This window comes from Ascochyta rabiei, chromosome 4, assembly GCF_004011695.2.
Source record: "Ascochyta rabiei chromosome 4, complete sequence".
Taxonomy (NCBI): Eukaryota; Fungi; Ascomycota; class Dothideomycetes; order Pleosporales; family Didymellaceae; genus Ascochyta; species Ascochyta rabiei.
In genome coordinates this window covers 185190-203166 of record NC_082408.1, presented here as the reverse complement: position 1 = coordinate 203166, position 17977 = coordinate 185190, and the positions used below count along the sequence as shown (strand labels likewise).

The 17977-nt window shown below is 56.1% G+C and overlaps 6 protein-coding genes across 6 annotated transcripts, besides 6 other annotated features; 3 read left to right on the top strand and 3 right to left on the bottom strand.

The window, feature by feature from the left end:
* Positions 1 to 66: 66 nt before the first annotated feature.
* On the bottom strand, positions 67 to 1257 carry EKO05_0002487 (uncharacterized protein; the record flags this gene model as incomplete). Its single annotated transcript, XM_038937734.1, has 2 exons — positions 67 to 880; positions 944 to 1257. The coding sequence occupies 2 exons, from the start codon at positions 1255 to 1257 to the stop codon at positions 67 to 69; spliced, it is 1128 nt and encodes a 375-aa protein (XP_038801086.1).
* Positions 1258 to 1495: 238 nt separating this feature from the next.
* Positions 1496 to 1523: a tandem repeat.
* Positions 1524 to 2038: 515 nt separating this feature from the next.
* EKO05_0002486 (uncharacterized protein) lies at positions 2039 to 4743 on the bottom strand (the record flags this gene model as incomplete). Its single annotated transcript, XM_038938177.1, has 2 exons — positions 2039 to 3457; positions 3508 to 4743. The coding sequence occupies 2 exons, from the start codon at positions 4741 to 4743 to the stop codon at positions 2039 to 2041; spliced, it is 2655 nt and encodes an 884-aa protein (XP_038801085.1).
* A 1124-nt stretch (positions 4744 to 5867) lies between these two features.
* EKO05_0002485 (Histone deacetylase) lies at positions 5868 to 7453 on the bottom strand (the record flags this gene model as incomplete). Its single annotated transcript, XM_038937798.1, has 2 exons — positions 5868 to 6999; positions 7062 to 7453. The coding sequence occupies 2 exons, from the start codon at positions 7451 to 7453 to the stop codon at positions 5868 to 5870; spliced, it is 1524 nt and encodes a 507-aa protein (XP_038801084.1).
* Positions 7454 to 7741: 288 nt separating this feature from the next.
* Positions 7742 to 7781: a tandem repeat.
* Positions 7782 to 8236: 455 nt separating this feature from the next.
* EKO05_0002484 (uncharacterized protein) lies at positions 8237 to 9547 on the top strand (the record flags this gene model as incomplete). Its single annotated transcript, XM_038937819.1, has 3 exons — positions 8237 to 8288; positions 8336 to 8583; positions 8633 to 9547. 3 exons carry the CDS (start codon positions 8237 to 8239, stop codon positions 9545 to 9547), a joined length of 1215 nt encoding a protein of 404 aa, XP_038801083.1.
* Positions 9362 to 9510: a mobile genetic element.
* A 696-nt stretch (positions 9548 to 10243) lies between the features above and the next one.
* Positions 10244 to 10288: a tandem repeat.
* A 162-nt stretch (positions 10289 to 10450) lies between these two features.
* Positions 10451 to 10609: a tandem repeat.
* Positions 10610 to 11783: 1174 nt separating this feature from the next.
* EKO05_0002483 (component of the polarisome) lies at positions 11784 to 14644 on the top strand (the record flags this gene model as incomplete). The annotated part of the gene is made up of 4 exons (XM_038937993.2): positions 11784 to 12863; positions 12913 to 14151; positions 14199 to 14522; positions 14570 to 14644. The coding sequence occupies 4 exons, from the start codon at positions 11784 to 11786 to the stop codon at positions 14642 to 14644; spliced, it is 2718 nt and encodes a 905-aa protein (XP_038801082.2).
* Positions 12618 to 12660: a tandem repeat.
* Positions 14645 to 15695: 1051 nt separating the features above from the next.
* EKO05_0002482 (uncharacterized protein) lies at positions 15696 to 17053 on the top strand (the record flags this gene model as incomplete). The annotated part of the gene is made up of 3 exons (XM_038937796.2): positions 15696 to 15830; positions 15879 to 15964; positions 16048 to 17053. The coding sequence occupies 3 exons, from the start codon at positions 15696 to 15698 to the stop codon at positions 17051 to 17053; spliced, it is 1227 nt and encodes a 408-aa protein (XP_038801081.2).
* Between the last annotated feature and the right edge of the window lie 924 nt (positions 17054 to 17977).

The window sequence follows — 17977 nt, the reverse complement described above, 5'->3', positions numbered from 1 at the left end:
ACGCCTACTGATATACGTCAAAACAGTTTGTTGAAGCTCCGATCTTGTCTCATCTCTTGCACAATTTCACACGTCCCTCTTCAACCACTGCAAATTCACTGGGCTCACCAACCCAGACTCCCCCTTCTCCAACCACCCTAACAAGTTCACCATCCCCAGCCTTTCAAATCCAACATGACTCTCAACACTGGCACCGGCCGTGTGGCTCAGCATCATCACGTTTCGTCTCGATGCAAGCTCTTTGTGCACATGCGGCTCATCGGCATGCACATCCAGACCCGCCGCACTCACAACCTCATCATCTAGCGCTCTCACCAAGGCATCCTCATCCACCAACTTCCCCCTTGCAATATTTACCAACCGCGCACCTCTCTTGAACTGTCCAAACTCTTTCCCGCCCAGCAAGACATCCCCACTGAACGGTGTGGCCAGAAGTACACAATCGCTCCTCCCCAACATCTCCTCGAGCGTCGCGCAGAACTCGGCACCAACTTCCCTCTCCCTCTCCTCCATCCTCACCACGTCGTGATACAGCACCTTCATCTCAAACGCCTTCGCTTTCTGCGCAATCCTGTACCCAATCCTGCCGAGACCCACGATCCCCAGCGTCGAGCCATTCGGATTATGCGTCACAGCCGCGATGTTGCTATTCGCGTCATGGAAGCGCGCCGGGTCGCAAGAGCGGGCCGCCAAAAAGCTCCACGCGAAGCTGCGATACACGGACAAGATGAGGAAGACGGCCGCGTCGGCGACCGACTCGGTGCACGCGGATGCGCTGTTGCAGTACACGACGCCGCGCTCGGCGAGCGCTCGGGTGTCGACCCAGTCGAAGCCGGCGCCGGCCGAGGCGAAGAGCTTGCACGAGGCGGGCAGCAGGGCGCTGGGGTGTCGTTAGCTCCTATGCGGACGTTGGGGGTTCGATGGAAAGAGGGAGCAGCAGTACATTAGCTCGGCATCCCAGTTTCCCATTTCGCCGCCCGTGTTCCAGAACGGACGGTACATGCCCACGAAGTCGCCCCATTTCCTCTCTTGCAATGCGCGCTTGAAGTCATCGCGTCCAGTGGAGTAGGTTCTGACAATGTTGAATTTCCGCGCCAGTTCGCGGTACAGGTCGTGATTCCAGCGAATGTCATCACCGAGATGCAGCAAGGTAGGCTTCGATTCCGACGTCGTCGACGTCGCCGACACAGACGGTGTCGTGATGTTTGGCGTCAGGTCTTGCGTGACATCTCCATGTGTGGACGCCGTGCCAGCCATGGCTCCGTGTCGTGCGTGCAGCGCGATTGATCCTTAGCTCCCCCGTACCTCTCCAGTGTGACGAGTGCAGCGCTCAGGTTGATGCTACGCGGGTGTGTCAGGGTGCGGACGCACGCCAGAGCAGAGGCGGAGCCACGGTGCTCTAATATCGACGCATATCACCATCTAAACGCGCGCGATCAGGGCGTGGATCAAGCCGGCCCGGGGATCATCCAAGAAAAGGAGCGGTAAGCCCAACTGCATGTGAATGAATGCATGCATGCATGGGCCAATCGTACATCGGCTGGTTGGAGCCGTTGGAGGCATCCATCCCCGCTGCATTGCTTTCCCTCTTCCCCGCTACTCTGATACGGTGTTGTGTACGCAACCGTGTTGGAATGGGCAATGAAGGGTGATGATAAGGTTATTGGCACGCCATCTAATCAGCCCTTCCACGTGGCGCGCCTTGCCCTCTTCCATCCGTCTTGCATATAGCCGGCGGGATCCCGGTGGCACATCGCAACGTATGCAGACTGTGGAGAAAGATGGTATTCGTGGAAGAACGAATGGCTTCTGGGCGTCCGGGCGGTGCCGTGATTGTCTTTGGTTTGGCTGTGGCTACTGTTCAGACATCACGGGGTCGACACTAGAAAATAGTAGCTGCTTTGTTCTTCTATACTACAAAGTACTGTACAGCAGATGAGGATTCATGGGTATCATGGCTTCTTTGAGCCGAAGAGTCGAGTTAGTTCGCTGCGTACGCCTCATTAAAACGTGCAATGTTGTACAAATGTACGCAATCCTACAAAAAGTGCATCAGACCCATGTGCCCGAGCTCTGTGGCGTTGGCATTGTTGGCTATTTGACCTTCAATGCCGTACTGGGTGACCATGTCATCCCAGACTTGCCAGTCCATGTTACCACCATCCATAATGGGAGAGTCGTTGCTTTGTCCGTTGGCGGCGTCGGTTGGTGCCAGATTGTCGAAGTTCAAGTTTGTGAAGAAGTTTTGACCTGGTGCGTACACACTCGACATTGAATTGACCGCACTAGCCATTGCCGGCTGAGTGCCCGAAAAGCCAGATTGCGTTGCTTGCGTCGATTGTTGCAAGCCCTGAGCGTATGAGAGGGTGCTGAGAGCCGAGAAGTCTTGGTCTTCCATGACATCTTGAAGGACGTTGTCGAGCCCAAGGTTGGCCAGGTCATGGAAGTGTTGTCCGGGGCTGGCTGTCTGGCTTCCAAGGCCATTCGATCTTTGAATGAATATTTCGCGTTGTCCAAAATCTTCACCTACAACGTCTGTCACGGGCCGGCTTGTATTGAGACTGCCATATCTTTCGGACGCTGACGAGACATGGATCAACCCTTCGCCGAGCTTGGGTGCAGTGGGTCTGAGCAGTCTGTCCAGATTTTCTGGACTCGGCTGATCGTTGCTGATGGGAGCAGACACATCTGACGCAACCCAGGCAAAGTTGTTGTCAAGCATTTGACCTTTTTTGAGCGCTTGACTTGCTAGCTCTAGCCGAACCTCTCTCTCTCTTGCTGCTCTGGCTTTGGCCAGAAGTTTCCGAAGAGGTTTCCACAAGCATCCTTGCTGGCCTTTGCGGTATGGCGAGGCGTCATTGAGTGGGAACCACCATCGTCCAGCCGTGGCTTCCAGGGCACGCCATGCACGTTCTACTGCCTCACCTTTGGTGCGCACGCAAAGCTCAGATAGCAAGAAAGCAATGGCATGCCACTGCACATAAGTCCGGAAGAGCCAGCCCCACTTCATGGTCCGAGCCTCGGTCTCAAGGAGTATGGAGTATTCGACGTTTTCGAGCGAGGTGATGAATAGCTTGTCTTTTTTCTCCTGCGGCAGAGATGCGCCTCCGTCTTTCCGTTGATGCGGGTGATATACGACCAGCCACATCTTGCTCATGATGAGTCGTGATATCGTCGCAGTCACCCAACACAGTGGGATTGACATGTCACAATCCTTTAAATACTTCTCTTCCATTCGTTGGTGACATTCTGTAATCCACTTCTCCTTATCGGCAATGGACATGTTGGCATACAGCGCATTACACCTCACAGGGCCTGGGGGGATATAAAAAATGCGACGGAAGATGTTGGCAACTTCAAAACGAATCAGACTAAACGTCATATCGGTAAAACCCGTACGTTCTTCCGGAAACTCGGTCATATCGGGATGAAGATCGGTGTCGTTGACGTTCAGTGGCTGTCGTGTTTGTCAGTGAAATGCAGTACATGTATGGTGATGATACGTACCATCTTGGCGTCGAACTGCGCCTCGACGATGGTAGGATCACAGCCATGATCTTCCGACGACCTGGCATCCAGGACGCAGACTTGCCACCAGAGCCTCCTACGCATCTCGATCTGAAACGGCGCAAGGCCGAAGTGGCTGCCATCCCTGTGTATACCGAGTGTCTGTGCAATGCGCACAACTAGGCCAGTTAGTGTCCAGATCTTCCGGGCATCATCGTTTCTGCGCAGGAGAATGAGAAAGATCACAAACGCCTGGAGGATGACAATCTCGTCGCAGTAGAGGAAGTTGGCTCTGGCGAGCGCCTGCTCCAGCGCAAATCGGTATCTGTTCAGCAATGACGACCTTTCTTCGCCCCAGCGCTCTAGGCACTCTTCTGCGATTGTGCTGGTGACGGCGCCGTAGTATATGGCGAAGAGTAACGATTCTAGTCCTTTGCCGACTTTCTCGGGATATGCGAGGGCGTCGCTGAAAGTCTGCTCGAAAGTTGGGACGTGCAGTACCTTGACTAACGGTTCGACCCTCTCCTTGTACGCTCCCCAAAATTGCCGTGCGACTTCGGGCGTGGGATGCAGTGCTCGCATGTCGACATTGGTGGAGCTCAGGCCGAAAATAAACCCCTGGTGTTGACCTGGTGGCTCGGATGATTCTGGCGAGTTGGCATCTTCCTCATCGTCGGATGGCTCAATAAGGACGGCTTTGAGATCCTCCACTTCATTGTTCAGACTCGCCCAGAAAGAGTTGTTGATGTAGCGACTCCTGCCTTTCTCGACGACAAGCCTGCCGAAACGACTCTCAAGCCCTTCGACGCTGTCATCCACTGCTACTGACGGGCTATCTTTGGAGCTGCTGCTACCGTTTGGGCCACCAGGGAAACATTCACTTATGCTGCCTTGTCGACTGCTACCGTCGCGCTCACGCTCCGCAGCCTCTTGCTCGTGCTCTTCGACTTGCGCATTGAGATTCTGCACCACGCCCTCCAAGCGCCGTAACCTCTCCAAGAGCTCTGCATCAGGCGGCTTCCTGCTCTTTCGTGGCGCGCGTCCAGGTCCAGGGAAGACGCATTCAGTTTTCGCCCTTGCGCAGTTGGAACATGGCTGTTTCTTGTCGCATTTGACCTTGCGCTTCCTGCATGTAGTGCAGGAGCGGGGGTTCGGTGCTGGGGAACCTCCACCCAGGCTGCCGGTCTTGTGTACGCGGTCGGACGCGTTTGCGCTGTGTGCTTGTTCGTCAAACATGCTTGTGCATGTGTGAGGTCTTCGTCTATGATTTCCAGTGAGATTTGCATGGACCTCTCAATACCGGCTGACAAGGCGCGTGATGATCTCGAAGACCCTGTCGGTGGATGCAAAGCACCGATGCTTGATATTGCCCGCTAACGTCCCCAGTGGGGATTGGTAATGCGGCTAGAGGGAACAGTAAGTCAATAAGAAGGGCTGAAGGGCTGGAACAGAAAGGGCTGGAGATTGTGACGAAGCGTTCTGCTCAGTCTGACACGGCTGCATCGGTTCGCTTTTGCTTGACGGGGACACACACGCCTGCCTTAAACCCAGCAAGGCGGACCGCGTCATGGAGGTCAGAACTGCGTCCCTGATGAGTATGGTCGATCGTATCGCAGACTCTATCGATGCAGCGCGAGAAGGCAGGCCTGAGTCATCGCTGCAAGGCCCCCCACTGAGCCTCCGTTTGCTGGTAACGGTTTCAATCGCAACCGGGCGCGGAGCAATGCAAAGCCTGTCCACGCATCACCTACAGCGTAAGCTGCTATCGTATCGTGCACAGAGACATGTCTGGCGGCTTTGTACAGTGCGAACAGGGCCAGGTGGTACTTCTACACAACCTCACGAGAAAACTCGCGGTCTCGTAAAGTATTTTCTTGTCTTCTACAGACTTGATCAGTCCACGCTGAAGACCTCTACAGGACTTGTGTGAGTGAGTACAGGCAGACGAAACGGAGTCGGGTTGCGTCTAGTCCGAAACCGAAAGCGCGCCATGTCCGAACACCGACATTTAACCAAACGATGGGTCTACCTAGACGACTGTGGCCCATGGCCAAGCTTTGTGGGGTAGGTCACGGAATTCTTCGGCAAACGACGTTGACGTCTTCATCCCATAGATCGAACGGCCCGAGCTGGTTCTAGCTTCACGTCGCTCAGGATGCACGTCTCAGGCCGCAAACGTCGTATGCCGATTGCAGGCGTTCGTCATGAATAGATGTCTATTCCTGCGACAGGGTATCGAGACAGTGACATTTCGCTTTACTAGATTCCTTCCAACGCCTAGTCCTCAACGCCAGTGCTGGGTTATCCAATGGTACAGCCTACTACTCACAAGGCGGTGGTTTGGAGGCAATAGGTATGCTCTAGCGACGCTCGTTTCTGCCTCCAACGTTCCTCTCTCGCGTTCGTCGAGTCTTCTCCGCAGTCAGGGAATATTGCCTGTCCTCCTCCTCGTCCGCCAGCTCCTGCTCAACTTGTTCTCGAATCTTCATGATCTGCTCCTCCGTGATACCCTTGGTGTTGACCACCACACTGGGTGCACCCTCCATGTAACGTAGATTTTCCATGGCTTGTTCGACGAGCTTCTGCAGCCGTGGCGTTGTGTTCAGATTATCGTGTCGCTTGGTGTTGTGCAGGTCGGGGTACAGTATGCCGCCACCGTTCTCCTCGCCCTGGAATGCCTGTAGGTAGGGGATGTGTGTTGGCAGATCGTTGTGCAGCTCTGTGCCAACACAAACCGCTGTTTCGTGACACCAAGTTCGGGCAACGTTGCGAGGAGTGTACCCTCCACCTCCAATGAGAACGAGAGGGCGGCCGAAGGACTTGACTGTTTCGATGCAGAAGCCATGTGCCTTGATATTGAGATTGAACCGACCAAGGCGATCTCCGCCAAGCGAGTCGGCACCCGACTGTAGGACAATCGCTTGAGGATTGTATTTCTCGACAACCTTGCTGGCCACGGTCCTGAACAACCATTTGTATTGGTCGTCATCGATGCCATCGTCGATGGGAATGTTCAGACTGTGTGCTTTGCCGCGGTTGGCTGGATCTTTGGGACCCATCTCGTCGATGTTACCAGTTCCGGGAAAGAAAGGCCACCCGTGTCTATCGATGCCGTACTTGTGGAATGAAAGAGTAAACACACGATCAGTTGATTCGAAGGCTTGCTCGACGCCGTCGCCGTGGTGGACGTCGATGTCGATGTAAAGAACGCGTTGATGCTGGGTTAGTAGCAGCTGAATGGCAATGACGATGTCGTTGACGTAGCAAAACCCAGATGCTAGATTTTTCTTCGCATGGTGCAGACCGCCGGACCAGTTGATAGCTATGTCAGATTGCTTGTTCAGCAGATTCCACGCTGCACTCATAGATGCGCCGGTGTAAAGGGAGACATAGTTCCACAATCCATCGAAGACTGGGCAATCGTTCGAGTCGCCACCAAAGCCATAAGCTATGTACTGATTATCGTCAGGCTTGGCGTTCTGTGGTGTGATTCTGCATGTAATCAACAAAGTGATCTCGTGTACCTGTACATGCAGTTGGATTCTGCGACTTACTCGCTGAGATATGACAGATACTCGCGGTCGTGGAAGATAGCTAGCTCATCGTAGCTTGCTGGACGCGGTTCGTAGAGATCCATTGTGTACTCGAGCCCATACGACAGAACAAGCTGCTTAGTCAAAGTCAAACGCCAAGGTTTCATTGGATGCGAGCTTCCGAAGTGGTGGTATTCGACATGTGGGTTGTAATGGAAGGAAACGTTCCAACCCAGCGGCTTCTCCAGTCCATAGTCTTCAGCTTCTCTCGCAATTACCTCTTGCTTCTCTGGGTCAGTAAGGCGCTTGAAATCCTGGAAGTCTCCTGTGAAAACATCGTTGACGGGCGAGAGATACTCCTCGACGATATTGTTGGACGGCCCGTTCGACATGGAATATCCAGACACGCGCATGATGGCGGCTTTGCCTTGAACTGGATCGTCCAAGACAAATGACGTCCAAACCTCGATGGATTGAGTATATTCACAGATCCAACGTTGAGCGATGTCGAGATGTTTTCACAAGCAGCACCTGGCTGATTCAACGTTAGGATTCAGAGTTTCACGGGTAAGCGCGAATTACCTGACTGGGTGGGCTTTGCTGCAGGATATCGAGAATCTGCTTTTCGCAGTCTTGCCGCGCGCTCACCGATGTTTCAGAGGCACAGCCTGGCTCAACCAGCGGTCTTCGTAAGTGTGCTTTCTTCGTCTTCGTCTTCCAGAAGCTTCGTCTTTCGCTTCGGTAGCTTGTGAATGGAATGTAGAGGTGGAGAAGCCATCGTCGTCTGATTGGGCGCGCTAGGGCTCCAGCAAAGCGCACGTGATGCGCTAATTCAGCATGTCCCTGGCTTAGCTTGTTAGGGCTGGATGCACGAAGACGAGTACACTCACGCACCACAATAAGCTTATACAGAAGTAAATTGGACACTTGTAGCAAGAGTTGGAATCAGGTTTACGAGGCCAAAAGACACCTTTGCGAGGACATTGCTGGGTCTGACTATAGTGCGCTTGCCTGTTGCGCTTGCATTGCACCTTGCGCTTTCATCAGGAAAATCTATCAACAAATCATCAACTATCACCGGTCCAACAGCAACTGGCTGCTGCTTCTTCAAGCCCAGCGTTCTTTTTTGTGTTGCAGGAACCTGCAGGCAGAGTGTAATCTCCTCCATCTAGCCCGCTCGCCTGCAAAGCCTCACCATGGCCATCGCCGAGGATGCCGCGACCGTTCTTGAGCAGTTCGTCCATGATGGTAGGCAGGTACTTCGAGGTGCTATAATCTGTGCTAATACCAATCAGTGGCCAACCTGCCTGCGGAAATAACGCATCTCTACGAGGAGGTGCAGGCAAAAGATGTGCAGATACAAGAACTGCGCACGGCGATCAACCAGCGCGACAACAGTCTTCAGAAGTTCATCAAACTAAACGGCAGCCTGGTGGTAAACCCCAAAGAAGAGCCGTACAACAAAGTGGTTATCCAGAATTACGAGCGTGCACAGATACTACAAGAAGAAAAGATGGGTCTGGTGGAGAAAGCAGCCGCACTCGTAGGTTCCGTGGTGAAAGTAGCGAGAGTTAGCTAACAGGATGCTGCAGCTAGACAGACATGTAAAGCGACTGGATATCAAGTTGCGAGATCTTCAGAGCGATGGATCCATACCGGCGGATCCGCAGATGCCTTCTTTGTTGAAGGAGTCGCCGGGGAACCTCGTACCACCTCTCTCGGCTTCGAACACAGGTTCTAGCACTCCACTACACGCGGCGTCTGGGAACCAAGGCGGTGGTGCTCCTAACCTTGCGCAGGCTGCAGCCATTGCGCGCATCACAAACGCCACAAGCGCAAACGTCCATGGGAGAGCAGCGCCGATGCAGAACATGCAGACGCAAGCACTGCTGAACCAGCAGAGGCTCACGAATGCGCAGAGTGGGATTCAAGCAAGCGCTCGGTCGGAACGAGAAACGTCGGCAGGAAGCGATAGCAAGCGGCGGCGGCCGACAGGTAGCATTGGGCCTCTGCCAGCGGCCAGCTCTTCACTTGGCCGACAAGGGTCTATAGGCCCTGGGACGCCCAAGCCATCGACTCCGGGGTCACGGGCAGGAAGCGTAGGACCACGGCACGCTCTCACGGTCAAGAAGGCCAAGCCGCAACAACCGTTGCGCAAGGCCGCGCTGACTGCCAAGGCTGGAGTTCATAAGAAGCGGCGCAAGGGTGGGTCGAGGGCGTCTCCCTCGACGACAGCCGAAGACGAGAGCGTGGCGAGCGACGCAGGGACCGAGGACGAGGAAATGTCTGGTGTTGCTGGCGAGGCTGACGAGGAGGAGTCTGACGACACCAAGTACTGCTTCTGCCAACGGGTGAGCTTCGGCGACATGGTGGCGTGCGACAACGACCACTGCCAGTATCAGTGGTTCCACTGGGAATGCGTGGGGATCAAGGAGGAGCCTGTGGGGGACTGGTTGTGCCCGGAGTGCAAGAAGCAGCCGGCGCAGAAGATCAAGCGGGTGCGGTAGCGATGTATTGGCAGATGGGTTCTTGAGATTGAACGGCCTTGACACGGCAAGGATGATTGCCTTGTTGAAGATGAACGGCCTTGACACGGCAATGATGATGTCTAGCCTCTTGAAGATGAACGGCCTTGACACGGCAATGATGATGTCTAGCCTTTGACGTGGAAATGAGGATGGGTCCAGGCGGAAGTGCAAGGATCACCGTGTGCGCCGTTGGCGTGGCAGGGCAGCCGGTCTCGATGGTCAAGCTCGGCGCTTGACTAGGGTGTGGGTGCTTTGCACAAAGCAGCAAACGGGCGGCAATGCTAGGCGGGTGGCGGGTGGCGGTTCGGCAGGCCTGGCAGGTTTGGCAGGTTTGGCAGAGGTGGCCGAGTTGGCAGAGGGAGGGAGCCAGTTTGGACTTGGACGGCATGCTAGTCAAGTTGGTAGAGTAATCATCTAATCATCACACAGCACACAGGCGCTGGACTCGACGTGATCGGCGGGCTGTCCACACAGCGCACAGCACATCAGATGATCAGGCCTTGTCCAGGGCGCGCGCTCCACAGGGCGACGGCGAGCTTCGCGGTGGCATGCAGCGGCACCGGGCGGGCCAGTGCGCCAGTGCCATTCGTCGACGCTCCAGGCCCGCTGCAGTTAGCGCTTCGAGCTTCCAGCGGCGCCCTCCCGCCAAGACGCGTGAGAGGGAAAGGGGCCCATGACGGACTGACGGACTGACGGACATGTGGACGGGCGAGCGGGCGGGTCGAGTGTCGGCGCACTCGCTCGTCGTCTGCTCGTCTGCTCAGAAGCCTGCTGGTCCAGGCACCGCGCGTTGCAGGGCCCCTACCGCCTCGCCTGCTGTTGCCGCGCTGTGGGGTGTCACGCTGGCGCTGCTCTTGTTGCCCGCCGCCATTCCAGAGAGCCTTGATTGTTGTTGTTGTTGTTGTTGTTGTTGTTGTTGTTGTTGTTGTTGTTGTTGTTGTTGTTGTTGTTGTTTTGGTTGTTGTCGTTGCTGCTGCTGCTGCTGCTGTTGTTGTTGTTGTTGTCGTTGCTGCTGCTGCTGCTGTTGTTGTCGTTGTCGTTACTGTGACAGGCTGTGATTGTCCATGTCGCTCCTTCACGCCCGCCACGCCGCCCACTGCGACCACGACGACTAGAGCCGGCTGTCGTACCCTTGGACTCTGCACCGCCTGGAGAGTTGCACGCTTGCCCGGCCCGGCTTCGCAGCAGCCTCACGCCCTCCGGCGACCGACGCTGTGCGCTGAGCTGACGTCCGAGGCCAACGCCCACACGCCCTGAGCACGCTAGCAGCGACGGCGGCCGCCCGCGCGGTGAAACACGACAGTCAGCATCGCCATGAACACGCGCAATGGCACGCGGTCGCCCGTCTCGACCGACAGCCACGAGTGGTCGCCCATCACCCGCTACACAAGCTTGGCCAGCGAAAACCCCTACTCGCCCACCCTGCCGCCCAGCACCTACGGAGGCAGCCAGTACGGCGGCAGCAACAGCCAGCCCAACTCGAACCACTCCAACTCGAACCACTCCAACTCGAACCCCAACTCGAACCACTCCAACTCGAACCTCAACTCGAACCACTCCAACTCGAACCTCAACTCGAACCTCAACTCGAACCACTCCAACTCGAACCCCCCAACTCGAACCACCCCAACTCGAACCACTCCAACTCGAACCACTCCAACTCGAACCACTCCAACTCGAACCACTCCAACTCGAACCTCAACTCGAACCACTCCAACTCGAACCTCAACTCGAACCACTCCAACTCGAACCTCAACTCGAACCTCAACTCGAACCACTCCAACTCGAACCCCCCCAACTCGAACCACCCCAACTCGAACCACTCCAACTCGAACCACTCCAACTCGAACCACTCCAACTCGAACCACTCCAACTCGAACCCCAACTCGAACCACTCCAACTCGAACCACTCCAACTCGAACCTCAACTCGAACCACTCCAACTCGAACCTCAACTCGAACCACTCCAACTCGAACCACTCCAACTCGAACCCCCCCAACTCGAACCACCCCAACTCGAACCCCCCCAACTCGAACCACCCCAACTCGAACCCCCCAACTCGAACCGCTCCAACTCGAACCCCCCCAACTCGAACCACCCCAACTCGAACCCCCCCAACTCGAACCCCCCCAACTCGAACCCCCCCAACTCGAACCACCCCAAGTCGACTCACCCCAGCCTCAACCCTGCCCACGCCACCACCACCGATGGCGCCATGCTCAATGGAATGCGCCAGCAGCCAAACGGCAACCCCTCGCCGCCCAGCTCCGTCGGCCGCTCCAGCGACGGCACCGGCCTGTATGCCTCGAGCCTCGCGGGCAGCGACGCCGGCATGAGCACCCGCAAGATGCAGAGCCTCGAGGACACCATGGCCGAGCACTTTCGCGTCCTCCGCGTCTACCTGGGGCCCTACCTCAACGACGCCCACGGCAACCCGCGCCCCAGCCGAGCCAAGGACAAACTCACCCGCCTGTCCGCCGTCCAGTTCCAGGAGCTCAGCACCGACGTCTACGACGAGTCGCTGCGCAGGGAGGCCGACCGCAAGCGTGGAGGGCCCGGCGCCCCCGCCAACGACACCCCCAACTTCCTGCTGCCCAAGAACAACTTCCACCCAAAGCGCAACCAGGCGCGCCAGAAGCTGTCCACGCTGCCCCTCGAGCGCTTCCGCCAGCTCGCCACCGACGTCTTCTACGAGCTCGAGCGCCGCTTCCCCCGCTTCACCACCCCCGACCTGGCCCGCTCCGCCAGTCCCGCAGCCAGCGTCGCGAGTCGCATCAGCAACAGAGGGCCGCCCAGCCGCGCAGGAACACCGAATGGGAGCATGGACAGCCGCATGGACAGCCGCATGGGCATGGACAGCCGCATGGGCATGGCTGGTCGCCCGCCGCCAGCGCCCGGCTACAGAGCGCCGCCTCCACAAGGAGACCCACGAGGCATGCAAGCGCCCCCAGGAGCACTGGGGCCAGGGCCGCAGCCCAACGACTTCGGGCGAGCGCTGCCCAAGACTTTTCAGCAAAACACAATCGTCCCGAACAAGGGCATCCTGGTGGAAGACGACGACGACAGCGCTGCCGACGACGACGACGACGACGCCTTCAACCTGGAAGGCGCTGCTGCCAGGCGGCAGACCAACAAGAGCGCCAAGAGCGTGAGCATGGCGCAGGAGAAAATGGTGGCAGAACTACAGAGCCAGGTCGCAGAGCTCCAGAGCAAGACAAGCGCCCTGGAACGCACGTTACAGCACAGAGACGAGGAGCTGCAGCGGGCAAAGGAGGCGCACAGCACAAAAGACAGCGTGAGTCGTTTGGCTGCCAGCACAACGACACCATGCTAACACTCTCCAGAACAACGCATCAGAGCGCGCCGACTGGGACCAGCTTCGTTACACGCTGCAAGACAAGGTCGAACAGGCAGAGAGTCTCAACGCCTCTTTACGTTCCGAGCTAGACAGGATACGCAGCGACCACGAACAAGAGCAGCAGAGCCTGCGAGCGCAGCTTGCCGACCTCGAGTCGAATCCCCCTCAGCAAGCATACAACAATGGCAGCCACGAATGGAGACAACGATGCGAAGAGCTCGAGCTCGAGCTGAGCGAGCAACAACAGGTTGCGGACGAGGTCCGAAAAGACGCCTTTACATCGTTGCAAGAGATGCGGGAGCTGTCTGCGCGCAGCGATGCTGCTGTCGAGAAAGAGGAGCGACTCACAAATCAGGTGGCATCTCTAGAGGCAGAGCTCAAGGAGTGGAAGTCTCGCTACGCACGATCGAAGACGCAGTTACGAACCCTCAAAGCCTCCTCGATCGGCTTGTCAGGCCTCGCATCGCCCAACATTGCCAACTACAGCCGCGATTCTAGCTTGACGACACCGGATGGATTGGTCAGGGACGTCCACGTTACCAATTTCCAACTCAGCATCGACGAGCTCCTCCAGAAGGCGCGGAGGGTGGATGCTGAGCAAACCCTGGAAAGCATGCGCAACGTCGTCCAGTGTGTACGAGCAATCACTGGGGAAATCGACAGCACGCCCCTCTCGCAGATGCAATCACCCACCAGCAGCGTCAGTATCGATCTCACGGCAACTCCAGAGAGGCAGCAAGCCAAGTTGAAGTCGCGTGTCAGCGCCACCGCCAACAACCTCATCACGGCCACGAAAAATCACGCCTCTTCGAACGGCCTCTTGCCAGTCAGTCTTCTCGACGCCGCTGCCAGCCATTTGTCTACTGCTGTAGTCGAGCTTGTTAAGCTAGTCAAGGTCCGATCGACACCAGACAGCGAGCTGGACCGTGACCAGTCTGACCGCCAAGAAAACAACGACATGCCGATGCCGCTCAAACCTACAGTTTTCGGTGGCTACGGCGCCTTTACGCCGAACAGCGTGGGCAATAATGCAAGTGAGAACACCAGCAGCATCAACGCGAACGGAGTTGGTCCCGGCCGTGGACACCAGCGTGGGCTGAGCAGCAAAGGCAGCAACGCGACCGGCTATAGTGGTTACAGCTCCCCCTACAGCGGGTATGGTCGTGAAAGCGCCGGCTTGAATGGCGTCAACAGTCGAGATGATGGTGGTATGACGGATTTCAAGGTACGTTGATCGAGTGGCCGTATGGATCCGGGCTAACAGTCGATCAGAACTACCTTGAAGACCAAACGGCTCTGTTGGTGCAAAGCATCCAGCCACTTGTCAATCTAATCCGGTCAAGCCCCACCTCTACACCAGCCGAAGAGCAGCAAATGTACGACTACATCCAAGACATCTCCCGAGCCGTTGACGACACCGGCGACAGGACGTACGATGCCGTCAAACAGCTGTCCAATCCTGCTTTACAAAAGCATGCAATCCCCGTCATTCAGGTTCTTGACGACTGCCGACGTGACATGCTCGACATCGACATCAGAAACGGCGGACGCGACAAGGTTCCTCCACTAGCTTTCAAGACTGCTAGAGCTCTCAAGGTATGTCACCTCAACCGCAATCTGGCTCACTCGCTCACACCTGACAGGAACTCGTCCTCCGCGTCGATCGCATCGAATCTGGCGAGCTGACAGTCGATCAGACTCTCAAGACCGACTTTTAATTCGCGCAACACATCTTCTGCTTGCTTCCGGGATCATAGCGGGTTCCTTCACGTACTCATGTTGCGCTTGGCTTTTCTGTTTTTTACGTTATACCTACCTGTGTTGGATTTGCTTAGATGCAGGGTCCAGCGGGTTTGAAGGATCGCTGGCGGCATCCGGCATCCGGCACCCGTATTATGCTGCGCTGTCTGCACCCTGTTCATGTTGGATACCTCGACTCTTTACCTTGCGAGCATGCAACATTACAAATGGCTTATGCTTTACCCTACCATCCTTCTTGTCTGTTCCGGGGTTATCGTGTCGCGCGTCTTGAGCGCTCTAAATATTATCTATACACTTTGTACATCTAATGCATAAATCAAGCAGGCATGCTATCAGGGTGGAACGCGCACTGTAGGAGAGAATAGAAATCCGCAATTACACTATCTATATTAGATGCCTCAACTCCTTACCTAATAAGCATGTAACAGTATGAACAGCTTATACTTTACTCTGCTGTTATTCTTATCTATTTAGGGGTTGTTATGTTGTACGTCTTAAGCGCTTTACATGATATCTGAGCTCTTTGTACCGCTAATGCGCAAAGTAAGTAGGCATGCTATTAAAGTTAAACGCGCGCTGTAGGAGAGAATAGAAATCCGCACTTCCAGACTGCGGCCCGAGTCTGCTGCTTGTCTACTTGCTACTTGCGGTGCTTCGTTGCGGTGCATCGCTCCTGCAGGATTTGGTGACCCGCCCGGTACAAACTCCATCAACGCCAAAACTCTCTTCGCTGCTTCGCACACCTTGGAGGACTTGGCTTCTTCACCTCGTTGTCCGCATCAAATGAAACGGACCGGCTCTTCATACGCAGCTTGTCGCGGCATGACGTCACTAGCGGACTTGGGTACCCTGTGACAGATGCCCTCCCGCTTTACTTCAACCGCACATCTGGATCCAGCTGTGTCCACCGCGTCCTCCGCCTATCTAGCAATACCGTCTCTGAGTAGACCGAAAACGCGGGAGAAAGCAAGCCGCGAGAGAAAGAGGAGGACAGGCGAGCACCGCGCAATGGCGTTCCCTGGGCAGCAGACCCATTCTCAGATGAATATGCAGAGGCCGCAGTACAACGACTCTATCCTGACGATCACGGAAAAGAGCTGTGCTGATCCGTACGTGCTCTGGGATAAGGGCACGTACTATATGGTGAGCAAATGCAACGCTCGAGGAGCGGGCGCGTGCTGATTCGCAAAGACATGGACTACCGGTTGCTCAGTCGAGATCTGGTCGGCAGACAGTCTGTTTGACTTTGAGAAGAGGTGCAAGAAAGATATCATATGGTGAGTGTTGAAGGAGCAGGCGTACCTGGTTGCTCGTGCCCACACGATCTGCATGTTTCAGTGTCAGCAATTGACGCTGCCAGGTGGGCGCCAAAAGATCAACCGTACTCGGGCGATGTATGGGCGCCAGAACTTCACGCCATCCACGGCCGTTGGTATGTCTACTTCGCGGCCGACGATCCAAAGCACGGCAATAAGTCGCACCGCATGTTCATTCTTGAGGGGCCACCCGCAGACCAGTCACCTCTAGTCCCGGATGATTGGAAATTCTTTGGACGTGTCGGTGGACTTCCAGATGATCAGTGGGCTATCGACGGCACAGTCATCACCCTTGGTGGCAACATGTTTTTCGCGTACTCAGGCTGGCCTCCAGGCGTCCACGAGAATGAGTCGCGGCAAGAAATCTACATCATCCAGATGACATCTCCTACGCAATGCACCGGTCACCCCATCCGCATTAGCACACCGGATCTGCCGTTCGAGTTCTCAGGCTCCAGCGGCATTAACGAAGGGCCGCAGTTCTTGTCTTCGCCCGATGGACGATGGATGGGCCTTGTTTACTCTTGCGCGGGTTCCTGGACGCACGAGTACAAGATGAACGTTCTCTACTGGACGGGAGGCCACCCTCTGGACCCCCGCTCATGGGCCAAATCCAACAACCCGCTGCTCCAAGCCAGTCGCGACGACAGCCCACCCTACGGCCCGGGCCACGGCAACTTTGTGCTCGTCAACGGCCCCGGCGGTGCAGAAGTCTGGGGCGTCTTCCACGCCACCGACGCCAAAACCGGCTGGGAAGGCCGCAAGGCACGCGTCATGCGCGTCGGCTGGGGCCAGGGCGGTCCCTTCATGGGCAGCGGAGAGTGCGGACGCTGCTGCGCCGACGTGAACCACTTCGTCCAAGGCTGCCCCGGGGGCCAATGCGGAGGAAAAGGCCACGCTGGCGGGGCCGGCGGCGGCGGAGGAGGGCAGTATATCCAGGGCGGCGCGCATGGCGAGCACGGCAACGCGAGTGGTAGCGCGAACCTCAAGAGCGAGATGAAGAACCTGGTCAAGGAGGGTAGGGGCTTGATCAACAAGTTCCTCAAGTAGCTCTTCGTTGCCTCTCTGGATATATAAAGCTCGCAATACCACTGTTTACTCTACTTTTCCTCTCCTTCCATAAACTTTTCCTCTGACTTTCTCATATTTAGATTTACTTCAACTACTCTCACTAGCTTTATAGCCAGTCGTACAGAAAGATGTATATAATTAAGTGCATATCTTCTCCTACCACTCTCTAGACAGTCAAAAATGTCCCGCGGGGTACTACGGTATCAACGTCAGATCCGACATGCTCGTGTTTGACCTCCGTCTGCGAAAAACCGACGCTGGCTGGAGGGAGGGACTGGGACGTAGGTAGGGGGAGGCGCAGCGGTGTTTGTCTTGATATACTACTCTGTGTCTATTTTCCCGTTGTAGAATACTGATCAGCAAGCTGTGTGTATGTGTGGAGGAACTTTTGTTGTTTTGAGTGGCTGTCCACTTTTGCAGGTAAGTGAGGAACTTGCCAATCTCTACCTACGCGCTTAGTTTGCAACTCGACCGCTTTTTTTTTTTGAGACGTGAGCCAGCTGCACACGACCAGCTTCGTGCTGCTCTCTGCAGTAGGTTGGATTGGTGTTTCGGGCCAACGAGAAATAGACACGGCGTATCTACCTACGACGACTGTCGACGTCTCGAACGACCGGCGCCTGTAGAGACGTCTGGCTGTACGCGCAACGCCAACATCCCAAGCACGCACCATGCAGCCCTGGCGCGGGTCTAAAGCCAGCGTATCCGCGCCTGCATAGGGCATCTGCTCCCCCTACAGTGGGTGCCCCAGCGCACCATCTGTTCTATGGTAGGTAGAGCGTACCCAACACGATGCACCGTCGAATGCTGCATGCACGCACATTGGCCGAGCCACCGCTTGGCCCCACATTCTCGGCCGACTTCGCGTGCTCGCTTGAGCAAGCTACATCAGGACGAAGCAAT